Source organism: Elgaria multicarinata, chromosome 20 (genome assembly GCF_023053635.1).
Source record: "Elgaria multicarinata webbii isolate HBS135686 ecotype San Diego chromosome 20, rElgMul1.1.pri, whole genome shotgun sequence".
In the NCBI taxonomy this organism is placed as follows: Eukaryota; Metazoa; Chordata; class Lepidosauria; order Squamata; family Anguidae; genus Elgaria; species Elgaria multicarinata.
The window spans coordinates 2,692,180-2,706,713 of record NC_086190.1 but is presented as its reverse complement, the minus strand read 5'-3'; the positions used below and the strand labels follow the sequence as shown (position 1 = coordinate 2,706,713).

General features: G+C 46.3%; 1 protein-coding gene across 1 annotated transcript in view; it reads right to left on the bottom strand.

Moving 5' to 3' along the window:
• The window catches only part of NPHP4 (nephrocystin 4), a 128,238-nt gene extending 116,820 nt beyond the window's left edge, over positions 1 to 11,418 (bottom strand). Inside the window, exons 1-3 of the mRNA XM_063145353.1 lie at positions 11,356 to 11,418; positions 9,761 to 9,950; positions 3,710 to 3,862 (exon numbers count right to left, since the gene is read on the bottom strand). Coding sequence (XP_063001423.1) covers positions 3,710 to 3,862; positions 9,761 to 9,901 — 294 coding nt within the window. The 5' untranslated portion in view covers positions 9,902 to 9,950; positions 11,356 to 11,418. The remainder of the gene's footprint in view (positions 1 to 3,709; positions 3,863 to 9,760; positions 9,951 to 11,355) is intronic.
• Positions 11,419 to 14,534: the final 3,116 nt, after the last annotated feature.

Below are 14,534 nucleotides of genomic sequence, written 5' to 3'. Positions count from 1 at the left end.
TGGGAAATGGAAGGGAATTATGGCCAGACAAGTCACCATCAATGTTAGGCATTATAAGAAAAAGAATTGGGAATAAAGTATCATACTGCCCTTATGCAAATATATGGTGCGACCACACTTAGAATACTAAGTGTGCAGTTTTGGTCACCACACTTGAAAAAGGATATTATGAAGCTGGAAAAAGCGCAGAAAGGGGCAACTCAAATGATTAAGGGGCTGGAGCATCTCCCCTATGAGGGAAGGTTACATCAAGTGGGATTGTTTAACTTGGAGAAGAGGAGGCTGAGGGGAGACATGATAGAGGTGTACAAAATTATGCACAGTGTGTTGATTGTGGAGACATTTTTCTCCCTCTCTCAAAATACTAGAACCCAAAGGGGTCATTATCCCATGAAGCTGATTGGTGGGAGATTCAGGACTAATACAAGGAAGGACTTCTTCACACTGCGCAGAGTTACATTATGGAACTCACTGCCACAGGATGTAGTCATGTTCACCAATTTGGATGGCTTTAAAAGGGAATTGGATGAAGTCCTGGAGAAGGCTATCAATGGCTACTAGCCCTGATGGTTGTGTGCTACCATCTCCAGTATTTAAGACAGTCAGCCTGTGTGCACCAGTTGCTGGGGAACATAGGTGGGAGGGTGCTGTTGCACCATGTCCTGCTTTGTTGGTCCCTGGTCAACAGCTGGTTGGCCACTGTGTGAATAGAGTGCTGGACTGGATGGAGCCTTGGTCTGATCCATCAGGGCTGTTCTTGTGTTCTTATGACCATGAAGGCATGGTCTTCAGGAATTATCAACAGATCCTGGTGAGCAGCATTATTAGCTGGTATATGTGGGGTACATCTTGAAAGATGGAGGAATGGTCTTGATGTTGTTGTTTATTCGTTCAGTCATTTCCGACTCTTCGTGACTTCATGGACCAGCCCAAGCCAGGGCTTTCTGTCGGCCGTTGCCACCCCTAGCTCCCCCAAGGTCAAGTCTGTCACCTCCAGAATATCATCCATCCATCTTGCCCTTCGTCGGCCCCTCTTCCTTTTGCCTTCCACTTTCCCTAGCATCAGCCTCTTCTCCAGGGTGTCCTGTCTTCGCATTATGTGGCCAAAGTACTTCAGTTTTGCCTTTAATACCATTCCCTCCAGTGAGCAGTCTGGCTTTATTTCCTGGAGTATGGATTGGTTTGATCTTCTTGCAGTCCAAGGCACTCTCAGAATTTTCCTCCAACACCACAGTTCAAAAGCATCTATCTTCCTTCGCTCAGCTTTCCTTATGGTCCAGCTCTCTCAGCCATAGGTTACTACGGGGATAGAGCTTAATAATAAAGGAGCTTAAATGCTAATGTGAACACTTTGGGCACATGGGATAGGGGTTAGCAAAAGCCCTAAAACATAAATAGAACCATGCCCAACTTTCTGGGCCCTGTCTCTGATCCTGGCCCCTGGCTGCTCTGAACGCTGGGTCAGTGCAGCGCTTCTGTTGACAGACTGACTGCTTGAAAAAGGACTGTAGGGTTCACTTCTTTTTCTTTCTGTATGAATGGATAGATTCTCTTTCCTACCTCCAGTAAAGTGTTATCTTCTTTAAACTCAGCCTGTTGTCAAGAGAGTAGACCTTAAGTCCCGAGTCCATTTCTAGTCTCATTGTAGGGACTTGTCCCAACGGGACACTGAAGCATAAACCCCCTACTTGTTTTGGAACCATTTTTTTTTCTTTCCTCACACCAGCAAAGCAGTTCAGGAGGAGAAAACGGACAGAGAGCAGACAGGTATAGAAATAAAGTGTTTTATTATAAAAGATTCCTAAGGACCACCATACACTTTTAAGGATCCCAGGCAACCCAGAACTTTTCCAAACCCCAAACACACACAGTTGTGGGGAAGGGGTGTGGAGGGCAATTATCCCAATTCCATAGACCAAGAACCTGAGAGGTAGGTCTTCTGCTTATTAGGCTATTAACGCAAGTGTAAGGGGAGGCGGACTTTTTCCATTGAGATATCAATACCACCTCCCCGATTACGGTTACTGTGAGGAGATGCTTCCCTGTCAAATGTCTGCATGCTTGACGATGAGAGACCCATCTCTAACCTCACATCCTGGGCACGTACCATCTCACCAGTTCATTATGATTATTAATAATTGATACTGACTCACAGTAGATTATTTGCAGCATGTGACACAGATACCTAGGGTAAAATCCTGGGTACGCTGGCCGTGATCTAAATCCCCGTGGGACACTGCGGTGAAAGCAGAGCCCCTGTACACGCACTTGCACCGTGGCATGGATGAAACCAGCAGGATTGGCTGGAGGTGCCACCTTTTTTGGCAGAGGGCACTGAGAACAGGACAGATGTGAGTCTACTGCAGCTACCTGAAGTTTAGCCTGAGTACTGCACGAATGGGGAAGTGACTGTGACCACATGATAAACACCTTACAGCGAGGCAGGCAGTGGACCAAGGTTTGGTCTCTGGCATCGACTGTCAAGAGGATCTCAGGTACTAGGGCTGCGAAAGACCACGGCTGAGACCCTACAGAGCTGTTATTACTCAGAGTAGACCAGTACTATAGCACTACAGAGGCACTTGGGATACAAGAGTAGACAAAGGAGGAAGGAAGACGTAGCGATGGCCTTAAAAGGGAGTTGGATGAATTCCTGAAGGAGAAAGCTATGAATGGCTACTAGCCCTGATGGTTATGTGCTACCTCCAGTATCAGAGGCAGTAAGCCCGTGTGCACCAATTGCTGGGGAACATGGGCGGGAGGGCGCTGTTGTACCATGTTCTGCTTTGTTGGTCCCTGGTTGACAGCTGGTTGGCCACTGTGTGAACAGAATGCTGGACTAGATGGACCCTTGGTCTGATCCAGCATCTGGGCTCTTCTTATGTTCTTATGAAGGAAACAACTACTGTTTGCTTGATTGTCTGCCAGACAAACACTGGGTAGGGCAACAGACCATGGGATAACCATGGTTTAAATACACCACGGATTAGCATTATGTATGAACCAGATCAATGACACCTTATTTATTTGTAAATAAATAGGGTATGGCCCCTCACCCTGCTCTCGGGACTCACTCTCTTCAACCCTACCCTGTTAACTGGAAATGAACTCCAGGAAGGGCTTGTTTTGCTGCCGTGGCTCTGCTGACCCCCAGCCTTGTAAGAGTGCTGTCAAAGGGGAAATGAGCAGGGGACCCTCTGAGCCACAGAAAGCACTGCAGGTCACTGGGCTGTTTCTGACCTCTATACCGGCTTCCAGGTCAAGCATGCCTTGGACCAGAGGTGGGCAACTTTTGGCTCTCCAGATGTTTTCGCCTACTGATCCCCTGAACACTAATCTGCAGAGCCAATGGGGAGGGATGATGTAGCATTGTAGCCCAAAACGTCTGCAGGGCCAAAACTTCCCCATGCCTGTTTGGGCCTCTACCATGCCCCCCCACCCCCACCCCCAACGACCTGCCTTCTGATAGTAATGAAATAGGCTACCGGTATTTCAAACAATAATGCTGCAAGTCCTTTAAAATAACCTGATTATTATCTAGTCTCCTTTAGTATAAATTTAACCATTTCCACCCCCTGCAGAAGTCGTGAATGGCTTGCGTGCTTTTCCAACCACCCTGCTTGAGTTGCGGGACTGGCAGTCGACTGTACTGTGTCCCACCCACCCACCCACCCAACTTGAGCCATCACTCAGCGTGCCTCTTCCTTACCTCATTGAAGGCCACCATGGGGGGTTGTCCCGGTACAGTTTTAAGAGGCCTCGTGGCGCTTCTCCAGGTCTTCCCAAAGAAATGATGGTAGGCGATGTCGAAGAGCGAGAGGCGCAGCTGGAATTCAACATCCCACATATCATCCAGGGCTCTCTGCCAAGGGGAGATCAAACCAGTAAGCTAAGTGAATGTGGACTGGATCCATCAGCGTGGGGTGTATCCCAAGGGAAATCCTTTGCATCTATTTTAACGAACCCTTTTGCTGAGTTTATTTCTATATGCTGAAGAGGCAAAGGACCTGGGCTCCTTGCCGCCGTTGTTTTGCTTGGGAACTTACGCCCTAAACCAAGAACGTTAAGATACCTTGAATGTTATTTTGATATTGCATTGGGTTTTTTATGCTCTTTTAATTAATTTTATGCATTTGATTTATATTGTATTGTTGTACTAATGTTGTTCCCCGCCTCAATCCAAAGGAAGAAGCAGGTAAGAAATAAATACATCATTATTATTATTATTATTATTATTATTATTATGCCAGTGTGGTGTAGTGGTTAGCGTGTTGGACTGCAAGACAAGAGGTCCAGGTTCTAGCCCCCACTCGGCCATGAAAGCTCACTGGGGGTCTTTGGGCCAGTCGCAGACTCTCAGCCCAACCTACCTCACAGGGTTGTTGTTGTGAGGATAAAATGGAGAGGAGGAGGATTATGTACACTGCCTTGGGTTCCTTAGAAGAAAAAAGGTGGGATATAAATGCTAATAATAATAATAATAATAATAATAATAATAATAATAATAATAATAATAGGAGCAGGCCACAAGTGGCTTTCACTGCCCCTCTCTGAAATTTGCGCTGGTGGCAAAAGCACTGGCAGTTTGCTGTGCACATTAAATACTGGATCAAAAAAAAGGAGAAACGGGTTCTCAGGATGCAAATAATTTATCTCCATGAGGGCTTCGTGGAAATAAATTATTTGCATCCTAAGAACCCGCTTCTCTGTTTTTTGTTTTTTCTTGTGGACCTGGCTTGGCTGATTCTCATCCTTTTGTTTTTGGTTGCACATTAAATACTTACATATATTCAACATCGGCTGTACTTAGGACATTAGCTTGCATTTTGTTTTCCTTTAAAAGCAGTGTTTTAGCCTTTATGGCTTCAAAGGGATCCCAGGAGATCTGTGACCAGCGCCTCGTGAAATCAAAGACGCAGAGTGGCTGCTGAACAAGATTTCCCATGAATGGGGACGGAGCGTCAGTCCCTGCTCTTCCCCGTTAACTAATAAAACCAGAACTAATTATGCAAAATAAGAGGAGCCACGCAAATTTACTCAATTTGCATAATTTATATTGATTGCAGCATTCAGCTTTTCCTGGCACAGAATATTAAAAAATATATAAATGCAGACTGCAAGTTGACTTCGGCAACGGCTATATCGGAAGGAAGGAAGCTGAACATGGTAGTCTAAGAACAAGTTCATGATTTAAGCATTTAAAACAAATTCTTGCAGTAATTGGTATAGGGGCAGGCAGTTGCCCAGTACCAACAAGCAATTAAAATTAAGCACATCAGATTTTTAAATAAGGCAATATTCTCTCTCTCTCTCTCTCTCTCATACGCAAACATTGGGCTTACAGAGGTCTTAGCTGCCAGAAATGGCATCTTGCACAGCAGCAGCTGGAATCCTCATGTCTTCTGCATGTTCATGTCTTCGAAAACGCCACATGCAAATTTGTGTAGATAGGACAATGCTCTCGGGCGACGGTTAGGTCAAACGCCTCCGTGACACCATTTTGGGTGAACACAGCACTCAGGACTGCTTAAATTATTTACACACTGCTTTTCTTGCACAAGTTTAAAGTGACAGCTGCTTTGTTTATTGATATAATGGCAGTAGTAGCTTGGATCCAAAGTTAGTCATACTTAGGGTAGAGCAGATCAAGAGTGCAGAATTTCGGGCCAAGGACCAAAACTAGGTCATCTGGAGTCCCAATTTGGCCCTCTTTCCCCATTCCCCCAACCACTCATCCTATGGTAGTTTCCTGGGGTTCATGCAGGGTTTTCCCCATTCTTCCCTCCCCCCCATGAAATGCAACTGCTTCATAACGATATTATCTATATTCTTCCAAAAACGTAAGTGAACTAAGGATGGTAATTCTGGACTAAACACCTCTCCCAACACGTGTATGCTGTCTGTTTTAAGGTTTTATGGTTTTAGATTTCCTACGTTCATTTTAATGTTTAAATCTTTTGTAAACTGCCCAGAGAGCTTCGGCTATGGGTGGTGTAGTGGCGAAGGTGTTGGACTGGGAGTCTGGAGATCCAGGTTCTAGTCCCCACTCGGCCATGGAAACCCACTGGGTGACTTTGGGCCAGTCACAACTCTCAACCCAACCTACCTCACAGGGGCAGAATCTACACTACTGCTTTAAAGTGCTTTATAACAGTTTTGACAACTGTTGGGGCCCAGGACACACTCTATATACAGTTGTCAAAACTGTTATAAAGAGCTTTAAAGCAGTAGCGTAGATCCGGCCAGAGTCGTTGTTGTGAGGATAAAATAGAGAGGAGGAAGAGGAGGATTATATACGCCGCCTTGGGTTCATGGGAGGAAAAAAAAAGTGGGATATAAATGCAATAATAATAATAATAATAATAATAATAATAATAATAATTCAGTTTAAATGTGTCTCCTAAAGCTTAGTTACTGGCAGCAAGTGCTTTAAGTGACAAGATACTGGTATTTTGGGGAAGTTGGTGGCTCTCCCCTTTTGCCCCCTCCTTTTTTTGCCATCAGCCACAACTAGTACCGGAATGTGGCCTCCAAGAGCTTCTATGGAATGGGATTCAGCCCCTGAGCAGAAAGAAGCTCTGCACGCCTGCGACAGACCCACCGAAATCAATGAGCCTTAAGTTCATCAGCAGCTATGAGTCTTGGGAAGTGGTTGGAGGTTAAGGTTGAGGAGTGCCTGCAATCTTGGGCGGGCTGCACAGCATGGCAGGTGTACTCCAGCATCAGGACTGAGGAGGATGCACTAGAGCCTGGAAACAAGGCGATGGCGAAGAGCCAGGCTCATTTTAAGAGCTCAGAGTGGGCAACTAGATGCTAACGCTTCTACCATGTGCCTGGTCACTAGAAACCCGTTTGAATAAAAATAGGTTAGAGCACCGAATGAGGAGCAGGCTTTGATGCGCCTCCAGGAGCAGTGCAGGGGCAGCCTCAGTATTTCTCTGCGCGTGGTAACAGATGCAAGAGTGGCCTGCTCAGTCGACATTAAAGGTCACAATGAAACATCATGGTCTCCTGGGGATGCTGGGCTCGGGCTGCAGAGGGTTCACAGGCCATTGCCAGCACCCTGAACCGGAGCCCTGAGGACCTGTATTAAACACGCGTAGCTTCTTTTCCTAATGTGAGAAATGGCAAGCAATTTCTAATCGCACCTTCATTATTACAATTTGGTAGGGCAACTCGGGGCCTGGTCCAGCCCATGTGCCGCCGGTGGGCATCCCTGATCCAAGGCATTTTAACCATTTCTCACTTCCAATAACATCAAGCAGGGCCAGAATTAGAGCAGAGCAGTCTTGCCAGCGGGCTATTAAAGATTCAGCTGTTCTGCATTATTTAGCGGCCCAGCGAACCCGCTGAACGCTTCGTCCTGAAGAACTGCGGGGCAACATCCTCACGCCTACGTTTGCACATTGGAAATGGGGCGAGGAATCCGCCGTTCTATCACCCTTTTGAAGGATGGCCCAGAAGGAAGGTGCGGTTGAAACATTCACTGTTAATCTTGCCCACCCAATCCCTACCAGGGAAACGGAAGGAACTTGCTTCCAACGCCAGTTTGCCTAAACTGGGACATATGAATATTCCCACAACCATATCTTGGAGAAATAAGAAGACAGCAGAGGCTCACTCCAGACAACACGTTAGTCAACGCAGTGTGAAAACTCCACCCGACGGTTGAGTTTTTATAGAAAGAGCTCCCCACACAAGCATGTTCTAACTCCACCGTTGTGCGACTGCGAGCTACCGTGGAGTTGAGTAAAATCCACTGGGATGTTTGATTGACAGTTCCTCCGCTCTCTCTCCTCCCTCGGTCCTCCCAATGGTATCTCATCAACCATTGAGGCTCTCCTAGAGCGGCACTCGCTCTTTTCTCTGCTCTTGCCAGCACTCTGTAGCCAGTGGGAAAAGTCAACTCAACGCAATGGAAAACCCCACGGAGCCCGCCACATAACACGCAACACACCAGTTGTACAGGAACTCTCCTTTGCATGGCGTGGATTTTCCAAAAAAACCCACCACCTCCACCGTTGCATGGAGTTTTCCTGCCAGACAACACATTTCTCAATGAGGGTGTAAAAACTCCACTGTGGAGTTCTAAAACCACCGTTGAGAAATGTGTTGTCTGAACTGAGCTGAACTGAAAGGAGATAATGTGTGAGTGACTGAAAGGAGAATATTTCCATTCTACCTTTCCACAGTACACTTTACAGTAGGGGCTGTGCTCCACTCCGATTCGGATCGCGAATCTGGAACGCAGCGACCCGATCCGCCTCCGCCAAAGGCAGATCCGAATTGGGTCGAGGGAGCTGCGGATCGAGGCAAAGCGGTTTGCCTCCATCCAGAGCTCCAAATGCAGGTTGGGGGGGGGAGAGGGGCTCACCTGGCGGCGGCGGCACAGTCCGTGCGGAGACAGCGGCAGAGCCAGGTAAGGGGGCAGGGGGGCTTACCTGTGTCCATCGCAGGCTTCAACTGAAGCCTGTGGCGGACTGCAACGGAGGCAGGTAAGTAGTGGTGGGGGAGGAGGGCTTACCTGGCTCCACCGCCACCGCCGCAGTCCATGCGGCGACGGCGGTGGAGCCAGGTAAGGGGGCAGGGGGGAGGGGGCTTATTCAGCCCCCATTTTGCCCCCCCTTCCCCACTTACCCGCCTCCGCCGTTCACCGCGGAGGCAAGTAAGTAGGGAAGGGTGGGCAAAATCTTGATCCGCCCCTCTGGATCTTGCTCCGTGGAGCGGAGCGGGGCGAATTGACCCAAAGCGGATCGGCCCAATCCGAAAGTTGCGGATCGTGCCATGAAGCAGTTCGGGGGTCCGTGCACAGCCCTACTTTACAGTGTGGCTAATATCCATAGCATGCACGTCAGATAGATAAAAACACATTATAAAAATAAAAATCACTTCCAACCAAGGCTCGTCAGGCCCCTTCTTTGCAAGTTTTCAAGAAGGCTCTGACGGCCCACTTGGTTTTGCTGGCCATCGTGTAATCCGTAGGTGGCTGTTTTTATGGGTGTTACCTGTTTTTGTAGTATGTTCTTCTATTTATTGCTTATTTGTATTTGCATGTTTTTTATTTTGTTTTTTTAATCCTGCATACCACCTTGAGAGGGGGATAAAACTATTTTTTAAAGAAAAAGTGAATAAATGCACAATAATAGCTACTGTATCCAAACCAACAGCTTCCAGCTAAAAATTCAAAGTGTGGCAGGAGAACTTCAGCTACCTCCACAGTGTATTCCCTTCAAGGCCTGAAGAGACCTGAGGGTAGCTCCTTAGGCTTGCCCCTGCAGGCCACACGGTTCCTGGTTCGAGTCCATCCTCTACACCCAAACACCTTGCAAAGACACCTTCCTGCCTCTGAAAGAACCACTTGCCGCTAGGAGCCTACTCCCACAAAGCCACTGTAGAGGATAGAGACTTATCAATGACCGTGGGCTCCTCACAGTTTCACTTGCAAGAATGTATTTTACATGTGCATCTTATAGAAATATAACTGCATTGTATGTTCTTCCCCATTCCACACACGCCCCAAACACACTGAAAACACAAATGCTAGTATCCTTTTTTATCCCTCTCCTTCTTTGATTGGGCTGCAAAGGAGAAATATTTGGCTTTTTCAATCATTGTTTTTAAGGTTGTTTTAAACATTTCAGGATGTTTGGATTTGTTTATTACGTTTGTCCTTTGAATTCTTGCAACCCCGCCTCGGTCAGTTACAGAAAGACAGCGTAGCAACGCAATAAAGGAACAAGTATCGGCAGCGTCTCCTTACCTGCTTGAGCGCGTCTCCCTCCACGCGCTTCAAAACGCATTGGAACGCCGTGGATTGCTGGGGCTGCAGGTGCCGTCTCCTCTGGTTGTGGGGAGGGAGCGCCAGGTTTTCCTGGAAGAGCCGCTGCCACTCTCCCGTCATTCTGCCTGCAACGCCGGCGCCGTTTCACTTTGGCCACAGAGACTTTTGCCTTTTAAAAACAAAGGAGAAACAAGGGGACGTGACTCGAGCAATACCGAGGGCCTTCTTCACATCCCACTCACAGCATAGCTCCTTCCCACGCCACGGAGGTAGATTTGCCAAGTCTGCATAAGTGCCCAAGGAGCTTCGGATATTCTCCTGAGCAGGCAATATCAATTGTTTGAAGACCTAATGACGGTCGTGCACGCGCTGGTAACTTCAAGGCTTGACTTCTGCAATGCGCTCTACATAGGGCTACCTTTGTGCCTAGTCTGGAAACTTCAACTAGTTCAAAATAGGGCAGCCAGGCTGGTCACCGGTATACCTAGGGGTGACCACATTACACCAGTTTTAAAATCTCTTCACTGGCTGCCAATTAGTTTCCGGGCAAAGTATAAAGTGTTGGTTATCACCTTTAAAGCCCTATGTGGTTTGGGTCCAGGCTACCTGCGGGATCGCTTCTCCTGTACAATCTGCCCCCGCACACTCAGGTCCTCTGGGGGAAATCTACTTCAGTTAGCAAAAACTAGATTAAGAACTGTTACCCAGAGGACTCTTCTGCTGCTCCCAGACTGTGGAATAATAATAATAATAATAATAATAATAATAATAATAATAATAATAATTTTATTTCTTACCCACCTCTCTCTTTGGATCGAGGCGGGGAACAACATTAGAACAGGAATCAATACATCTTAAAAAATTCTTGATTTTACATTGATCTGGATAGGCCTGCCGGAGGAGACTCATCAACTTAACAGTCTACTAACATTCAAGAAAGCTATGATAAAGACTGATCTCTTCTGGCAGGCCTATCCAGTGGAATTTTAAGATGTTTTTAAAATGTTTTTAGGATGTTTTTAACAATGTATATTATGTTTTAATTGAGTATTATGTATTTTATCGTTTATTGTTGTTCCCCGCCTAGATCAAAATGGAGAGGTGGCAAGAAATAAATTTATTTATTTATTATTATTATTATTATTATTATTATTACACATCTCTCAGCTATGTGTACACCCAGCAGCTACTGAAGTAGATTTCGAAGCCAAGTCAGTGGAGGACAGGCTATTGCAGACTTAAGTCAATATCATTGGACAGCCTTTTCCCACCTGCTCCCTTCCAGATATGTTTGACTGCAACTCCCATCATTTCTACGAATGATGGGAGCAGTGGTCCAGAACCTCTTGTGGGGACCACGTTGGAAAGTCAGTGAAGAACCATCGGCAATGTTTAGAAAGGAAAGAGGGCTGAGGGACGGGGGTGGCATTAGAGTGTGGCCCCATCTTAGTCTGTGAAATGATTGAGGTAGTAGAATAGCCTAGGTCGGCGTCACGGGTGAGCCCTGAACCTGAGCCAGAATTCAGACATGCTGCAATTCTTTGGCAGATGAAGTTTGAAGACCGTTGAATTACCTCTTTAACCAGCCTGCAGAGAGGAACTGCATTGCTTCTTTCGTGATCTAAAAGCCAAAGCTGGAAAACAGAAAAGATAAAGAAAACAACGCTCAGTTTCTAGCCCCTCCGGACTCTCCGGAACATCTGATCTTCTCAGAGAAAGTCCACTGAAAGAAACGTGGCTTCAGGCTATGTGGACTAGTTCCACTTGACACACTTAATCAGTGGCGATGAAAAGCAATCTCCCCCTTTTCAGAAAAGAGTTCGCAGAATATGTTAATCTTCGGGAAAGAGGTTTAACGTGTGCTGTGACTTGTCTGCAAACACGGGGCAATTCTTTTATATTGCCAAAACAGCTCTTTTTCTCCCCCTTTGGTATAACAATATGATACATTTGTATAGTTTTCATGATCGTGTTTATTTTTTTTCTCCTTGATTTTCTGTATCTTGATTACATCCGTACATATAAGAAAAATGTTGCAAAACAATCCAGTCTACACTGAATTTGATAGAGTTTGCTCTCAGGTGAGCGTGAATAGTGTTGCAGCCAAGTAATCCTAAGGGAAGGCTATAGCTCAATCCCAGCTATCGTAATCTTCCCTTGTAGGAGAGATGCTCCAGCCCCTTAATCATTTTAGTTGTGCTTTTCTGCACTTTTTCCAGTTCTATAATATCCTTTTTTAGGTGTGGTGACCAGAACATTCTTGTCTAAGTTTCAAATCCTGGATGGCATTTAGTAGCAAGATGTATTGACTGAGCAAAGTTGCAGCAAGGAGGCCACCCATTATTATTATTAATTATTATTATTATATTTAATTAGCCCAATAACCAACATTTTCTAGGCAGATTACAATCCCATGGTTCTGCCCAAGGTGTCATTATTAGATCTGCAAAAGCCCGTACAGAAAAAAAGCATAGAAAAAGGAGATTTGTCCATAGGGGATACACAAAACGCATGCAAAATCTGCACCAGGGCAATACTTTCATTTAGTGCCAACAGAAAAAGTGAGCAAGCTTTTTGCAAAAATAGTGAGCTTTTGCAAGTTACGACGGGCAAGCGACCAAACGTAGGAAAACCTAGCAGCATCCATGCAATACGCTTGAGAATAAATTCCCTCAAAGAGAGTCCTGTTCACATTCTTCCCCAGTTTAGAGACAATTAAGACATATTTTGTTTATCCCCCTTAGGCATTTGGGGGCTTAATTATAAAGTGTGCTTTCACACTACTTCTTTCACTACGTTTTTATTTTAAAAAAATGTTTATGATTTTGTATGTATCAAATTATTCAGACTAATTTATTGTTTGTAATCCCCCTTTGGGAACATTGTGTATTGTAAGGCAATACAGAAATGGAATATTATATTATATTGTGTGTGTGTGTGTGTGTGTGTGTGTGTGTGTGTGTGTGTCAGCCAAGCCTAGATGCCCAGATCTGTGAAAAGTGCAGCATGTTTTGAGGCAAGACAAATTTATTTCATTTCTGTACCGCCCCATAGCCCTAGCTCTCCGAGGCGGTACACAAAGTTAAATCTGAGGTGTTATTGCACCTTATAAACGTATTATAAATATTACTAATATGGCATCAGTCATGCCAATATGTGTCGACCCATTTGGACCGTCAGTCGAGTCCCCTCTGTGTGGCAGTGTTAGCATAACCACCTCCATTTTTAACAGGAAACTGTAAAATCTCCATTGCACCCCAAGCAAAATGTCATGATGCCCTGTATGAGAATGTCTCCTTGTGTGCATCCTTGTATCCTTCTTATCTAATATAAACAAGGATCCTGGCTCCAGTTTTATTCCAAGTGCTGTTGTGTCAAGGTTAACTTCTGTTACTTACTGTCAGGCCAAAGGTATTGTTCACAGGACTGTTTAGCATAATTAGCTATGCCTGAGTGTTATGTTCTGATTGGTTAATGCTGCCCCTTGAAAGCTCAAATACTGTACTGTATTCCCTATGTCTTTTGTCTGATTGCTCCCTTTGAAGAGACCAGGCCTTGATTACTAATCAATAAAGCGCTTTTGAACCCTCTGTCGCTGGAATGGTGGAGTCGTGCTTAAGGGCTGTTTGGATCTCGTCCTTGGGTGAAAAGAACATTGATCTAACAGCAGCCACAGCATGGCCATGTGTGAAGTGATTGAGTGGGGGGGAGAAATCCACTCTGCACATGTTCAGAGGCACTTTATTCCCCCCACCCTTTTGTTTTTCATGCAGCCAAAGAAAAGGATGCCCATCCAGAAGCCAGGCTGGGATTTGGGGGGGGGGGTGTCCCTGAGGAGAAAAGGGGGGCTAACAACGCTAAGGTGGGGGAGGGGAAGGCGGGAAGAGCTTTCTAGAAGCTGGTGGAACAATGGGGGAGGGGCGAGCAGGGTGGCCCCGAAAAGCTCCTGAGGGGATAATATCAGCCAATCAGCGGGCTCCTGCAGTTTCCCAATGGGGAGGAGGGGTAGAGAGAAGTGGCCCCAAAACATAGGAGGAGGGGGAAACCAGGCAGCCAATCAGCGCGCTCGCCTCCTATCCTCTCCCAATGGGGTGAGAGCGAGGTGCGCTCCCCACTTATTCTCCCTCCCCCACTCCTTTTACCTGCCACTCTCCAGCTCTCGGCGCACGGCCACCATCTTGTTAGGGCTCAACCATCCTACTGATGGGCGGGGGGAGAGGTCGAGACCATGTCTTCCTTCTTTCCCACGGCCTTCCTTCCCCACAGCCGTTACAGCATCTCTCCACTCTTTTTCCTATATTTTTCTTCCCCCCGCCCGCGTCGTCTCCTCACGTCCCTCCCCCTGCACCGACTTTTCCTCACGCTCTCGCTCCCCCTCCTCCCCCGAGCTCTAGCAAATGGTACAGGCCCAGCTGGCCAGGAGGCGGCGGTTGCAGCGTCGTCGTTGCCGTGGCAACGGGAGGGGCGTGGCCTTGAGCGACTAGAAAAGCCCGCGCGCGGGAAAGGGGAATTAGATGGGCAGCGCCTGACGTAGAGGGCGTTAGTCGTAGCAGTCGCCTCTGAGGAGCAAAAAAAATAACATGAGATTGCCCCCCCCCTTAAACTGAAAGAAAAGTTAATAATAGCAATGACAAGAATAACAAGTCACTTTTTATTGTTGTAGTATAAATCTTTGTAAGCTGCTGGAAGCCCTATTTTTGGCTGAAGAGCAGGATAAAAAGGTTGCAAATAAATAAAGTTGAGGTAATTCCCC